This window comes from Brassica napus, chromosome C5 (genome assembly GCF_020379485.1).
Source record: "Brassica napus cultivar Da-Ae chromosome C5, Da-Ae, whole genome shotgun sequence".
Taxonomy (NCBI): Eukaryota; Viridiplantae; Streptophyta; class Magnoliopsida; order Brassicales; family Brassicaceae; genus Brassica; species Brassica napus.
Window position 1 is genome coordinate 46,658,338 of NC_063448.1, and position 14,828 is coordinate 46,673,165.

Here is a 14,828-nt window from a genome sequence, read left to right on the forward strand (position 1 = left end):
TACAACCCTTAATTTCAGATTTTATTTGACTAAGCCCAGAAGCTACCAAGTAGCAACTTTAACCTAATTAGGCATATAAGTCACTGATTTAGGATCCTAATATTGACCAATTGCATCGTTATTTGGAGCCTAGTAACTCAATCTATTTTATTTGTTTTTGTAAAGATAAAACAAATACTATTTGATTTTCATTATTGATGGATCATGCTATATCAAATGTCATATACTTATGCTACATATCTAACATTTACTACTTATTTTGTTTTACATTTATTATAGGTATCAAATAGCGAATCTTATCTTGTTAAAATTATGACTATTCGCCATAATCTAATTTTTTATTTTTAAAATTGAATACAGAAATTACGGAATGAGATAAAGAATATACTTAGAATAGATTCGTTATTAATGACAAAAAAAAAGAATAGATTCGTTATCCAAGTGATATATAAATTAGTGGTTGTTTAACAGATGAATAAAATTCTTAAAAAATATTTTGTAGAAATTTATTTATAATTACACTAATTGATAAATTGGGAATATACTGTAATACCTTTGGTTCAAAATCGATTGTGTTGATTAAAGTGTCAATATAATTCGAAAATATAAACTGCATTTTCATAAGCAAAAATTTGAAATAAGACATAGGTAGGTGGAATGAACTCAAATATAAGTTGAACATTGATTTAAATTTCTGTGAAGTATACATTATATTTCAGTGGATAGTGGTTTTATAGTTTAGAATTATTGTGATATGGAATAAGGTTTGTTTAGACTTTAGAGTTTGAACCCCGAAACCTTTGTATTTCAGGGTATAGTGTTTGATTATTAAGATGATTTCGATGAGTTGAACATCCATAATTTTTATTGGATCTTTACGTCAATGAAATGGGTTTACTCGGATTGGCTTTAAATTACTCGAAACCGGGCTTAATTTGTTTGGGTTTAAATGCTTATGCTTATAGATAGATCATGAAAACTCAATTTCCTGATTGGTCGAATTAAAGGAGTTGGAAATTATTTCTAAAAAATAATAAAAAAAAGCAATGGCAGAAGCTTGTAAATAACTTGAAAATCTAAGGATAAAATCTTAATAGGGATTATGATTTAATAGTATAGATATAGGTTGAACATTGGTTTAAATATCTGTAAAGTATACATTATATTTCAGTGGAAAGTGGTTTTATAGTTTAGAATTATTGTGATATGGAATAGAGTTTGTTTAGACTTTAGTTTAAACCCCATAACCTTTTTATTTTAGAGTATAGAGTTTGATTATTAAGATAATTTCGATGAGTTGAACATCCATAATTTTTATTGGATCTTTAAGTCGACGAAATGGACTTACTCAGATTGGTTTTAAATTAGTCGAAACTGGGTTTAATTTGTTTGGGTTTAAATGCTTCTACTTATGGATAGGACATAAAACCTCTTCTTTCTGGTCGGTCGAATTAAAAGAATCAAAAATTATTTTTAAAAAATGAAAAAACAATGACAAAGGCTTGTTCAAAATCCAAGGATGAAATCCTAATATGAATTCTGATTTAATAGTATAGATTCATTTATATCTCCTAAGTTTTGATTGGACATTAGCCTTTGGATTAAAGTCAAACACTTGCTTTAGGTGATTAAGTGTATCTATTTTCTAGGATGTATTAAAATGTAAATACGTTGTGGCTGTGCTTAAAAAAATCGTTTTCTATGTTTTAAACATTTGCATCTGGCTTTATCCCATGATTAGCCCACACACAGATCATGCAAGACCTCATCTTAAAACTCGTTATGAGTTTCACCTGTGTCTTTGTTCAATTGAAAATTGTCCTCTTTGCACATTGCTGAATCGTCTCAAGATGAATCGTCGAAGACGTGAGAATCTTTTTGTCCTCTTTGTACATTGCTTCTACCAACCCCTAATCTTTTGGTTACAACTTACAAGTTTGTTCTCTTCTTTCATACAAATATAAAAATACCAATACAAAACAACATGGTATATGCATTCTTATACACAATCAATCCAAAAGATTAAGAAGACAACATCTCAAAGTATGAAAGCAATTAGAATTGGACGTGGGACTTACAGCTTGGTAAGAAAAGCTCTTACCGATATCTTGTACCAGAGCTCTGTCCTTGAGTTCTTGTAGATGGAATATTACTGCTGGTTTTGCGATACTTTGCCAATTCATTGTTAGCATGAGAAAGAAGCTTCTGAGCATTTTCCAGTCTCTTAGTATAATCAGTATCAGCAAGTTTAAATGACACTGTATCCTGTTTGATGAAATAAGGATATTCAAAATCTTAGAATCAATCATTGAGTTTTAAGGCGCACACAGTAGAGAATGCATACCTTTTTTGTCTGTGGAACACGTTGGTTACTGGCTCCTGCCTCGCGGACTGTTCGTTCAAGTTCAGCTAACTTCCTCAGCAAATTGCTCTTGTCATTCTGAAAATGGAAGATAGAATTAGTGAGCTAAGAAAACACACGTAAAAATGGTTGTAGGATTAAAGGTGGAACAAACTCTTAATTACCTTCCACATTTCGTTTTGCATAGAAAGCAACTGAGCTCGCTCTTGTAATTGGTCCAAAGATATCTGCGTCGCAAGAACATCTGTATCCTTCTTGTTCAACTCTGACATGCAACTGTCCAGTAGGAACATCCCACGAGAGCAAAACTTGATAAGAATCTCTTTGTTTGAAACGCTAAATTACTTTTTTCTTTTGAGTACTTCAAGAGAGAAAAATAAGGAAATTGGCTAGTGATAGAACAGTTATGGTAGAAGTAGAACAGCGCTAACCTCTCTCTTTCCTTAACAAGAGCATCTATATGTCTCTTCAGGTTGATGATTTCTTGGTCCTAAAATCGAATGAGAAAAAGGGACATCAATAACAAAGCTGATGATTAACTAAAGAAAGTGGATGCAATAAGTATATAGCATCATCACCTTGGACATGATCTCTTCAGCATGTTGCTTAGCCTCTTCAACCACTCTTTGGATCTGGTGCTGGTCAATCAACTCCTGAAACATCCCATGCGTTTAGGAAACTGCCTTTTTTTAACTCTTTAGAAGATGACATATAGTGTGATATACTTACAGCATAGCTAGTTATATCCATTTTCACACCAAGTAAATCTCGAATAACATCATGAGTCATGCTATCAGCTGCAGCTAATCTTGTGTTCAATGTGCAAACCTGTTCCACCATGAAATTTGTAAGTGGGATTCTATAAGTCACTTCAGAAGGAGAAAAAGAATCTAGTGCAGGTAGGCTGGACCTCTTTCTGTTTAGCAGCTAGCAGTGACTCCAATTCTTCAACACGAACTCTTGCCATGGTCAATTCCTGATCCTTCTCCAACTTCATCTGTTGTACCAACCCAACGATACATCTAAAGGGTGAACTTGAACCTCTGCTCCTTGTTGAGCTTTTGTCAGTTTTATGTGATATGGCGGTCTCTGCAGCTGACGAATTCGAGTCCTCTAATTTGAAGTCTCGAATCATGACCTCCAGAGTCTTATACTGTTAAGATTAGAACCAATGAAATTATATGAGTACAAATTAAGGAAAATAACACTTCCAGGTGCTAACAGAAATCAACACCATTGTTATCAAATCCTGCCTCCTTCAGATGCAGCATAATAAATATCATAAATCATTCTAATTCGTGACAAGGAGATACTAGCAAGAATGAAGTACGGAAACTAGTTATCTGCTGCACCTAACTGATTCAGCAAGCTACCTTAGAGCTGAGAACTGCTAAAGTCTACAAATCCAATACCTTCTCCTGGTAATTAGATGCTTGGGCCTCCGAATGCAGTAAAATTTCGGAGATGTACTCTTTTAGCTGTTTAATCTGTAAGTGGAGAAAGACAAAAGTTGGAAGTAAGGGGAAAAGTTATCATAAGCACAAACTTTAAGGAATTTCATGGGAAAACTGAGCCGCGCAATCCAATATTATAACACACCTCTTTGGTTTGTTCTGCTACTTCTTTCTGGAGGACTTGTATCTGACCATGCGCACCTTGCAGCTCTTTTGACCTGTAGTACATTTATCTTTACCAATATCAGTATTCACCTAGAAAGATCCACAAGAGAAACTTAAATCTTGAGTAGAATTAGGATGGCTGACGTGGATAGTTGACTCTCATATTCATCTCTGCCTTCAGTGGTTGTGACCACAGTGCCAGTGAGGTCCTCAAATCTAAACAATCTCTGCCTGAGGGCTTGGAGCTCTGTCTCTAATGTGCGATGCCTTTTAACTTCCTCATCCATATCATACACCTGGAAGCCAAGATAGGTCACAAATAAGTATAGGAATTAATACAACGGACTGAACAGAGTGTTGTATATAGAGAATGACAAACAAAGCAAACTAACCCGTCGTTCTAATATATTTACAGTACGCTCAAGTTCCTCAACAGAAATTTCTAGAATCTTGACCTCTTCTTCCTTTTGTTCCGCATATATTTTACTCGCTTCAGATTCCTACATGAGACAAAGACTCCTGTCAATCTTCAGTATTGCGAAGGATCAAATGATTCATTTAGAAAGATGAGGCTACAAGTTACATACCTGGCGAGCCTCTACCGCAATTGCTTCTTTTTCATCAGCTATAGCATACGCCAACTTGAGCTTATCATTCAATGAACATATTTCCTCAACAAGTTGATCTTTCTCATCGCTGGTTTTTCTCAAGTTTTCTTCGATGGATTTGACCAACTGCTTTTCTGCTGTAGTAGTCAAGTGAAGGATTTCGTTTTCTAACCTTTGGACAAGCTCTTTTTGTTCTTCCAATCCCTCTTCAGCTGCAACCTTTTCCATACAGAGGTCTCTGACGAGGACGTTTAACTCATCATTCTGCTCCTCAAGAACTTGTATGCTCTCGTTGGCCTGCTCTAGATCTGCCTTCGACGTAAGAAGAGCCTTTTTCAAGTTAATGCAGCAATTTTCGAGATTCTCATTATGAACAAAAAGAGCTTGAACTTGATTCGCTTTCACCTCCAAATCTTTCTGAACTTTGCATAACGCGTCAAACAGCTCATCCATTTCATCTCTGATATCTCTTTTATTTGATGCTGATTCCTGGAGCAGCCGAAAATCAAAAAGCAAACCTTCAAACAAAGCTTCTTTTCTCTCCAGCTCCTTTTTCAGATAAAAGTTCTCATTTAACAGGCCTTCATGTGTTTGAACAACTTCTTCACCTTCGAAACCTGTGACCACATCAGCTTTGTGAACTCTATTTAGCTTTCCCGTAACTTCATCTTCAGCACTGTACCCAATGGCCTTCGTTTCCATTGACTGTTCGTTTTCTTGCCCCGCAACGTGGGGAGTGATAACCTGTTTTCTGTGGTCCAAAATTTGATCCATCAGTTTCCCAATGTGGCACTGATATGTTGCATACATGGTGAACTCTCTCTCCATGTTTTCAGATACAATCTGTTCAACATCGGAAACTAAAGCCTCTACTGTTTCTCCTACTTCTCTTTTCGTTTCCAGAAGACATTCTTCAAGCAAAGACACTGACTTTTCCATGTCAGCCAAAGTCGATTGTGTTTGATTTAGCAGGATTTGACTTTCCTGTTCTTTTGCCAATAGCGTAGACTTCACCTGTTCAAGATCATCCAACAGATTTTTCTCCTTAACCATTTGCTCTTCATGCGTTTGAAGGCACATTCCAGTTACAAATTTTGATTTTTCGTTGGCCTTTACTAATTCACATAGTGTGAGATCAACTTTTTTCATGGTAGCACTAACTGCCTCAAATCGATCGAAGAAGCTTCTCACAGGATCCACACTCTGCATAAGACCCAAATATATCTCAAAAAAGCTGCGTAAATGCAAACTCGGTGGTTTACTTTTTCACTGACATGTAACCAGTTTCTTTATATATCTTGAAAAGAGGAACGGATGGTAGTAAAGACTTACTGGGTTACTGCATTTGCGTTCCGTTTCTGATCTACCCATCGTTATCGTTAATGGCCTCTGTAGAGTCTGCCTTCCCTCTGCATAAAACAAACACTTAAGCTTCTCTCTATGCATAAAGGTTCGTCATTCAAGATTACTAATTATATATCTTCAGTATAGGGTGGGTGATTAAAAAAACAAGCAAAAGTATACCTCCGCAGTAAACACAATCTTCAGAACCACTCTTGACCAACAAAGCTGCTGATGTGGTCCTGTTATGAATTTCCTGGGCGTCAGATTCAGAAGCTGAACCTCCTTGGCCCTCTGCCTTCAATGCACAATCATGTTGCAATCTGCAGTTTGAAAAGTCAGAGCTTGATGTTGAAAGCTCATCACCCTTCGTATATGTTGCTTCACTTATATATCCATCCATTGAAAAATTAATATCAGCATTCCCTTCCGCACTAGGAGAAGCCAAGACTGAACTTGAGGGGCCGCTTTCTTTGACCGATTGATTTTCTACTTTTTCCGGCACTTGGTGTTGATTTCTAGAGTCAGAAAGCCATTTTTTAACAGAAATTGCAGCCTCAGCATGTCGCTCTGCCTCTAGAATAGAACACTGCTTTGCATTTAAGTCATTCTCAAGCGTGTCTACCTCGTTGCTAATTCTGTCTAATCCAGTGCTCACGCGAAAACTCTCTTCGGTGGTTGCAGCATTGCCATCCAGTTGAAATTCGTTGAGAGCAATTGTTGCACCCTTTAAGCAATTCAGCTTCAAATCCATCTCTGCTAACAATATCCTTGCATCCTCCAAGCTTTTGTGAAGAAGTAAAATTGTTTCTTCCTTTCTTATGCAATCTTTTGCAGCCTTTTCAACATAATCTCCTATCCATGCATTCACATGTGGAAACGAACATACAATACTTTCAATATGTGTGGAGGCATCTGTGATGGATTTAGACCCATCCACAATGAAATTTGTTAGTTCCAAGGTGGCCTTTTCCCAGTCTTGGTTAAGTGCTCTTATTTCTGCCTCTCTAGCAGTTATAGCATCTTTCATCGATTGATTTTCTTCGGTCAATTTACAGATTCTTCCTTCAAATTCAGACTGGAGAGCAATCACCTCTTCCTGCAGCTCAAGAATTGTTCTAGCAGTTTCTGTCTCGACTTGCTCGCGGACCACTTCAATATCTTGTTGCTGAGATAAAAGTAACTTCTGCTCTTTTTCATACTGACTATTGAGTGTTTTGGCCTCCTCGAGGTCCTTAATTACTTTCCTTAACTTGAACTGCAGGACTGACCTGTCTGTCCCCTCATCAGCCTTCATTACAGCATCTGTGTTATTGACCATGCCGCTTAACTCCAAGTCTTGACCTTCTATCCTAGGAACAGCATCTCTTTCCATTCTACTTTTGTTGTTCAGCAGTTTGATGGATCTATCGTTCTCCTCTAGCACATCCTGAGATTCATTTATTACCCAAACCCTAATGCCATCAGGATTGTCTGATTCACCATAGATATTACTTGAGTTTTTACTCTCTGAAAAGGCCACTTCCTCTTTGTTTTCACCGATAGCAGACATTGTTTCTACCTGTTTCAACAGAAAAAAAGTGCGTTAGACGAGCTTTTCATTTATATTTATACAGTTTCCTAAGCAAGTTTTCTATGTAAAACAATATATACCAGACTGATTCTTATAACAAGTAATAACTCAACTAACCGTTGAATGCGTATGTGCTTGATTAACCTGCTCAGCTCCACTGATGGTAGATGCAACCTGCAAAAGGTACAACAAACATAAATCACCGGCGAAGCAAATTTTATAACAACCACTCCTCTGTCAGTCTGATATCTTACAAAGTCGGATTGAGTTTGGTCGAATTTCATATATCTTCCAACTCTTGCTTGTATCTCATCTAGTTCTCTGCATTGAAAAGCAACACCAAAACATAAAAAAGACAATACCAAATCAGGCTTCTTTTCCATATAGTCAAATTATTTAATGAAGAAAATGAAAAGTTTCAGGTTATATATCAACTAACACAAATTCATATCAGAACTGTAGTAGAACAGTGTAGTAAACGTAGGACGACAGTTTTTTAGATTAAATGCAACAGAGAACTCAGAAAATTTTCCATTCGCATATCACAAACTAAAAATGCAACAATGTAAATGATTTTCATACAATATCAAAGCTCACAAAAGATATTGGTTATCATAAATTTCATATAGTACCTGACGAAGCTAGAGTTCATCTTTCTGCAGTCTTCCAATTCCTTTTCCACTTCGTTCTCCTATAGTGTTATCAAAGTTCACGCGTAAGAAACCAGCTACAGCACTATCTACGATATTAAGAACAGCAAATAGCATTTTTCCCAAACCTTTATTACATGATTTGAAAAGGACTCATCTTTTGCTTCAAGAACATCAAGAAGCTGCATGATATATGGAAAAAAGTTTTAAATTATGGGCTGAAAGTCCATTTGGTGAAGGCATTTTCAAACCTGGTCGCGAAGTCCTGTCATTTCAGACAGCAATGCCTCTCGCTCCCCATGGTCATAAAACTTCTGATATCTGAAAAGGAAGACAAGCTCAGAGCATAGACGATAACCAAAAAAAGAAGAAGACTCTTCGAAAGCATTTAACAGGTGATTTACCGTAGTAGCTGCTCCCGGAGTTTGGTGTTCTCCAAGGTCGAACGTTTCAACTGTGGGTTTTTGTCCATGATTTCACGAAGAAGATTGATCTCTCCTTTCAGAGATTTATTTTCTTCAATGAGACACTCATTTGTCATCAAAGAATCAGACGTAGAGAATTCCGTCTCTCCAACTTTTTCTTGCTGAAGATTAAGCATTCTTTTAATGCATTTAGCATCCTCTTCCATATCTCTAACCTGCAGTATCAAAGTGTAAGATAACCGAAACAGAATCTATTTTGTTCGCATCATGAGCGGAATCTGTCAAGGCTACATCCTCTCGAAATATGAATTTGGAACCGTCCTTATAGCAAGACTAACCAAGCTGTCTATACGCTCAATCTCAGCCTCAGACTTCTGAAGGGCAGTTTCAGCAATATTTTCTCTTCTGAGAGCACCAATCAAAATATCTTTCGTATTTTTCACCTGTTGTACAGTTATGAAGCCAATTCAGTATTATAGTCGAAAGGCATCCACGAATTTGTTGTAAAATACCTTCATTCTCAGTGAGTTGTTCACCTGACAGTGACACTTGTCTTGTTGTGTTTTTCTTGCTACTTCACATGTACCAGAGTATCTGGGTTCTTCAAGAGAAGCTATGCAGTCTGAAAGAGCCCCACAAGAATTATGGTTCTTCATGAGAGAGGACAGTTGGACCTGTTTCAATATACGAAAAGACTTTGATAGAACTGTCACATGCGTATGCAGGAGATAAGGAAAGTCGTATTATGTCAGTACCTTTAACTTTCTTATTTCCTGCTGGAGTGCTGTGACATCCCCAGAGGCATCTTCGTTGACTTTAGCCTGGAACATGAAAATGAAGCAAACTTACGTCAAGTCTAACTTCATAGACGAAGTTGTAATACTTGAATAATCACAAACTACGTTATTCTGGATAAGTTTGGCTCGTTGTGCGAATTTCAGTGTGCTGAGGGTCTCGTTTGTAGAGCTGAAATAAATCAATAATAATCAGAAATACACAAGACGGAACATATTAGGTAAACGGTAAACCCATTAAACAAGAATGGATATTGGTACAAACCAAAGAGATGGGCTGACATTGGCTATTATCATTGTTTTAGAATTACCCCCAAGAGAATCCTGAAACCATATCTGATGTTAGTCTCAATGCAGTTGCAAGAGAAAATGAAGGCTGAAGTGCTCTAATAGGTCATAATACCTGCAGTAGAAAGGTAAGTCGTGAATCTCGATACGGAATATGTCTATGTTTGCCATGTGCCAAATCCACCAGAGACATTATCACTAAGCTAAATTGACAGATAAATGGGATAGTGTTAGTAACTACTAAGAATTTGTTACAAAATTAAAGAAAATAGAGCATAGTAGAAGGTGTAAGACAGTAGTCATCTTGTTCAAAGATTATTTATCTTACGGTTACGGCAATAATCATTTTAAGTTGTCAAACACCTCAAGCTATTAAAGTCGTGCCATCTACTTTTGCTATGAAACGCTTGCCAGTGCACAACAGAAAATAGTTCATGAAAAAAGCAGAGGGCAGACAATCTGACACGTAAACAGATGCCTAATAAGATTACCCCAGAGTGGATAAGGATTTGTTAATGTTTGCTGCTTCTTTTAGGCGATCACCTTCCGCGCCTGAGCTTTTCTGCCTGTATATGTAACAAAGATAATTTATCAGTCAAAGATGCAAAAGTAACCACAAGCAAATTACTAGCTACCTTTCAGAACCAGCCAAATCGACCAAATTTAGTCTGGCAAATCTTGAATGGGTTAGGGAATCTCTCTCCCAGATGCTCTCGATTGTACACGTGAAAACGCTGTGGGATCTGCTGCTTTCACTATTCATATGAGTAGCTGCAATCTTCCGGTTCGCAGCTCCCTGAGCATAAGGAAAACATTTAAACTTAAATACTTGAATGCCTAAACTCTTAAGATAATATTTAGGTAGGGAAGTCTTGCCTGTAATAGAAGCTTTAAAACGTCATTAACAGTTCTCACATTATGTTCTACAAGATTTTCCACATATACTCCTTTTCCTAAGTCTTCTCTGAGCTAAAACATGGAATACAAGGTTACGACCTATCTCAAAACAAAAAGTAACATAATAATTAAATAATAGTCAAGTGATGGAAGAAAAAGAAACTGGTTTACTTGCAAATTGGTCGAGGATGGCTCCAAGAGGTCGGTAATCTGCTCGTTGTATATCTCAAGAAAAGAACATTTGCAACTGAATCTAAGTTTTTCATCTCTCCTTCCCTCTTCTTCCTGTTCACAGAAGACTTTTTAAGTACTAAAATACATTTTCTTGCAATTTTTCGTCATGAGGAATTTAGGTAGTTACCATTTTGATTCTTGAGAAGAGGTACTCAAAAATACGAGCAGTAACTCCGCAGTCTTCACCGAGGCTTCCCTCTACCTCAGATATCTCTCCCATCATAGTATAAGTCTTGCCACTACCAGTCTATATGAGAGGATGTTTAAGTTTCTACATTTCTGAACCACACAAAATTCTAACAAGCAGAAGCATATCATCATTTATATAATCTCACCTGGCCGTAGGCGAACACACAGCTGTTGTAACCAGACAAACAATTCTCCACCATAGGCAGCCCAGCAACACGAAATAGTTTCTCCTGAAAAATCAGCAGGATACACATCCATAAGGTGTATTCAGGTAACTACATCACATAGTAACATTTGATAAACAAAAAAAAAAAAAAAAAAAAAGCTAAGTGTAGCATTGTGATAGACTATAAATGAGGTTTACCTGAGAGATAGTCTCACTGGCAACATGGTCAAAGGTGAATCTGGTCTCTGGATGGCCTAACCAAACCAATGTCTGTGGACTCTCCTGCTTTAAACACCTACCATGTCCTTGAGTAGCTCTTTCCATTGTGCTTATTGGCCTCATCCTTATCAAAACCTACACCAATTAAAAAGTATACCTTAATTTAGTAAGTTTCAAGCAACCAAAGAAACTCCTAAACAAAATCCACAAACCTGCACATTGTGCTCTTTCCAAAACGAATGATCTTCATTCATCTCAAAATGTGGAGTTGTTTCCACAGAATCAGCCATAGAAATCCCCCTTGGGATCCTTCCTCTTCCAGCGAAAGACTGAGCAACTCTCGCGCCGGTAACACAACCGCCGCCTAGAGAAACCCTAGCACCGCTCCTAGTCGGCGTACTCTGCGCGGAGTTTGGCTCCGACCTAGATCTCGCATTACGAGTTACGATCCTAGGGTTCGAATCGTGCGCACCAGCTCTACCTTCGAATCTCCTCTCCGGACCCTGCGTTCTCGCGAGTTCCAGTTTCTGAGCCAAATCGAAACCGGAGAGGTGAGTCGTCTTCTGCAATTGACTTGGATCTGGTATCGAATTCAGAGGAGCTCGTGAGGGAGAGAACAGAGAGAAGCTCGCGAACTCGTTCTCTTCAGATTCCGGCATCTCGATTCTCGGAACGTTACGCGGCATGAGGATTAGCGTGTACTGATGTTATCTTTCAAAGGTCAACCTGCACGGATCTTCAAATGCTCAGTTTGCTCATCATTATGGAACAATAAGGAAGCCTGAGGATGAAATTAAATGCTTTTTGAAGTTTTCAAGTAGCCTTCAAAGCTCAGATTTGAATTGTGGGGAGTGGATTTTCAAAATCAGCAAGTTTATTTTTCTAAATATAAGCCCTTTGGCTTCTTCATTATTACGAATGATGCCCTATTGTTGTATCTTTGCTTTTCCAGGAAAAAAATAAATAAACTTGCTTACCCATGAGTTTTCAAATCATGATTAGTGTGTCATAATTACTGTAGTTTTATGCCGTAAAAATATTACTGTAGTTTCGAGGAGTTTAAATATAAAATGGTGAGGATACAAGTGGTGGCTATAATGAAAGTTATTGGATTCAAGGGAGATTAACGAGTAACGACCCCACATATAAACAAAAATAGTGGTGGTGGCAATAATACAAACTATAATTAATGTCTCTGATCTCTTTATTCACGCGATTCAGAGAAAATCTATTGAAAAGTGTAATGTTCAAATTTGTTAGCCGTTAATCTGACGTTTGAAAGTTCTAACTTGTTTGGCGTTTTCCAAAGTAGAATTTTGAATTTAATTTTTTTTTTACGGCAAACAATCACAGACTCATGTTGACTTTGTAAATCAAATTGGTAACTTTGCATCTATGTGTACGACGAAAGACGGTTGATGTCAGGCACTACGTGCTAAGCTATCTGCCTTTAGGTTCGCCGTCCTAGGTACATAAACGATGTCTGAGTTGAGGAAACTTCTTCTTAAAATCTTAATGTCTTTCAGATAGGTTTCAAATGCAGGTCATTCTTCGGGTTCCGAAATCATCTTCACTAATTGAGAACAATCCGTTGCAAACGTAATCTGAAATTGTCTTAAATTCCTCATGCATTTCATTGTCCATATCAATGTCTCTACCTCAGAATGAAGATATGACAGACATGCGCATACATTTCTTGCCCCTAACAAACCATCAAAACCTGGTAAAGTACTAAACCATCATTGCCCTGAGAACATGTCATTATCTTTCTAGGAGCAGTCTATAAAGCACCATCTTCCTGAATTCGTTTGGATGGGGCTGATCTGTACATCTTGTGCCACCCGTTGATTCCTTAAAACATGTGTCTCAGCCCAAAGTGTTGATTCCAATTCTGCTATCTCGAGGGTTTCCCTCGGATCAATATCAATATTGCTAAACATCTTATTATTCCGACATTTCCAAATATACCTTAATATCCATGCATACTGATGGTCATCCATCTTTGGGTTAACTCTCCAAAAAAGATGATCCATATTAGCGAAGAAATAGCCTATAGAAAAAATATTCGGATTCAATGGTATCTTAGATAGCGCTCACACCTGTCGTGCTGGAGGAGATTCAAAGAACATATGGATAATTGATTCCTCTTGGTCTCCACATCGTGTACAACATGTATCCCCTTGTATTCCTCTTGCTTTTAGATTTTTCATGACCGCTATACAACCTGAAAGTAACTGTCATAAGAAATGTTTTATCTTTGGAGGACACTTCAATTTCCAACAGTAGGTTTTAAGGGCATCAACTGTTGGTCCATAAAAATCTGGTGGTTTTTCTTTATCTGGATAGACACGTTCCACTTAGTACCCAGATTGTATCGTATATTTTCCATTGTCAGTGAAATGTCATCCGTTCCTATTTTCCATCTGATTTTTATTCAAAGGAATACTTGTAATGATTTTAACATCCTTAGGGTCTACCAAAGTCCTGATTGCCGATTGATTCGATGTACGGGATTCCGAATGAATAAGAGAATCCACTGTGAGATCCGGGTAACTGTGAAGAAGGTTTTTGTTTGCTGGTCTCGGGCGAGTGGATGGGATCCAAGGATCGTTCCACACAGAGATAGATATTGATGACCATGTTCCTACCCGTTTAATTAGTTCTTTACAAACCAGAGATCTAGCAGATATAATACTCCTCCAGCCATATGACGGGGAGTGGGAGAGGATCGGTTCCAGAGGTGAAGCATTCATGTAGTACCGTCCTTTCAAAACTCGAGAAAAAAGAGTATTCGGTTTCTCGATCAGTCGCCACAATTGCTTTCCAAGAATTTTGAATTTAATTAATAAAATAAGTTTATGCATTCTCCTATATATTAAATCAGGAGTCACTTAAGTGACGTTTACTTAGGTATCAATCATAGAAAGAATTTTTTAAAAATTGTTATAATTTGATTGGTTAAAAGATATTCAATTTTTAATTATTTTAATTAGATTTAAAATAAATTGTAAGTTTAAAATTAATTAATATCACTTACCAAATAGTTTAAATTATATTACAAATAATAGTTTATGGTAACTAATTGTCAAAATTATAGAAAGTGCAATAATGTTTGATTAATTATTTTATATTTATACTACATAAAATAATTAGTAGAACACAATTTATAGAAATTGATATAATGATTTCATATTCTAATATAAAACATTATATTCGTATAAAAATTATAATTATTAATTTTTTATAATGTCCATATATGTCTTATAAGTCATTTATAAAACAAATTAGCATTTATAAAATTATTTATCATGGCTTACCAAATTATTTCATATTAATTTTAAATTATTTATATGAGTTTATAAAACATTTATAAAAATAAAAAACAATTCCTATAGATTAAACGTAAAGTCACTTTAGTGATTTTTGCTTACATATCTATCATTTGTGAAGTCTTAAGAAATTG

The 14,828-nt window shown here is 36.6% G+C and overlaps 1 protein-coding gene across 3 annotated transcripts; it reads right to left on the reverse strand.

Annotated features, from left to right (window-relative positions):
• Positions 1 to 1,863: 1,863 nt before the first annotated feature.
• Positions 1,864 to 12,231, reverse strand: LOC106418339 (kinesin-like protein KIN-12C). 3 transcript variants are annotated; one of them, XM_022704832.2, is made up of 34 exons: positions 11,578 to 12,231; positions 11,345 to 11,500; positions 11,127 to 11,210; positions 10,919 to 11,038; positions 10,729 to 10,842; positions 10,537 to 10,629; positions 10,296 to 10,456; positions 10,152 to 10,226; positions 9,776 to 9,863; positions 9,638 to 9,696; positions 9,481 to 9,544; positions 9,334 to 9,399; positions 9,115 to 9,252; positions 8,917 to 9,021; positions 8,558 to 8,793; positions 8,405 to 8,474; positions 8,282 to 8,335; positions 8,136 to 8,194; positions 7,758 to 7,824; positions 7,621 to 7,677; positions 6,114 to 7,491; positions 5,922 to 5,998; positions 4,569 to 5,792; positions 4,374 to 4,481; positions 4,126 to 4,277; positions 3,962 to 4,034; positions 3,775 to 3,849; positions 3,273 to 3,515; positions 3,092 to 3,190; positions 2,941 to 3,015; positions 2,794 to 2,852; positions 2,527 to 2,638; positions 2,345 to 2,440; positions 1,864 to 2,265 (listed from the first exon to the last, which is right to left on the reverse strand). In XM_022704832.2, the coding sequence occupies exons 1-34, from the start codon at positions 12,049 to 12,051 to the stop codon at positions 2,098 to 2,100; spliced, it is 6,279 nt and encodes a 2,092-aa protein (XP_022560553.1). In that variant the 5' UTR covers positions 12,052 to 12,231; the 3' UTR covers positions 1,864 to 2,097. The 3 variants fall into 3 exon arrangements, with proteins under 3 accessions (XP_022560553.1, XP_022560551.1, XP_013714479.1); XM_022704830.2 differs by having other exon boundaries at positions 8,291 to 8,335; positions 9,091 to 9,252; XM_013859025.3 differs by having other exon boundaries at positions 9,091 to 9,252; positions 11,578 to 12,230.
• Between the last annotated feature and the right edge of the window lie 2,597 nt (positions 12,232 to 14,828).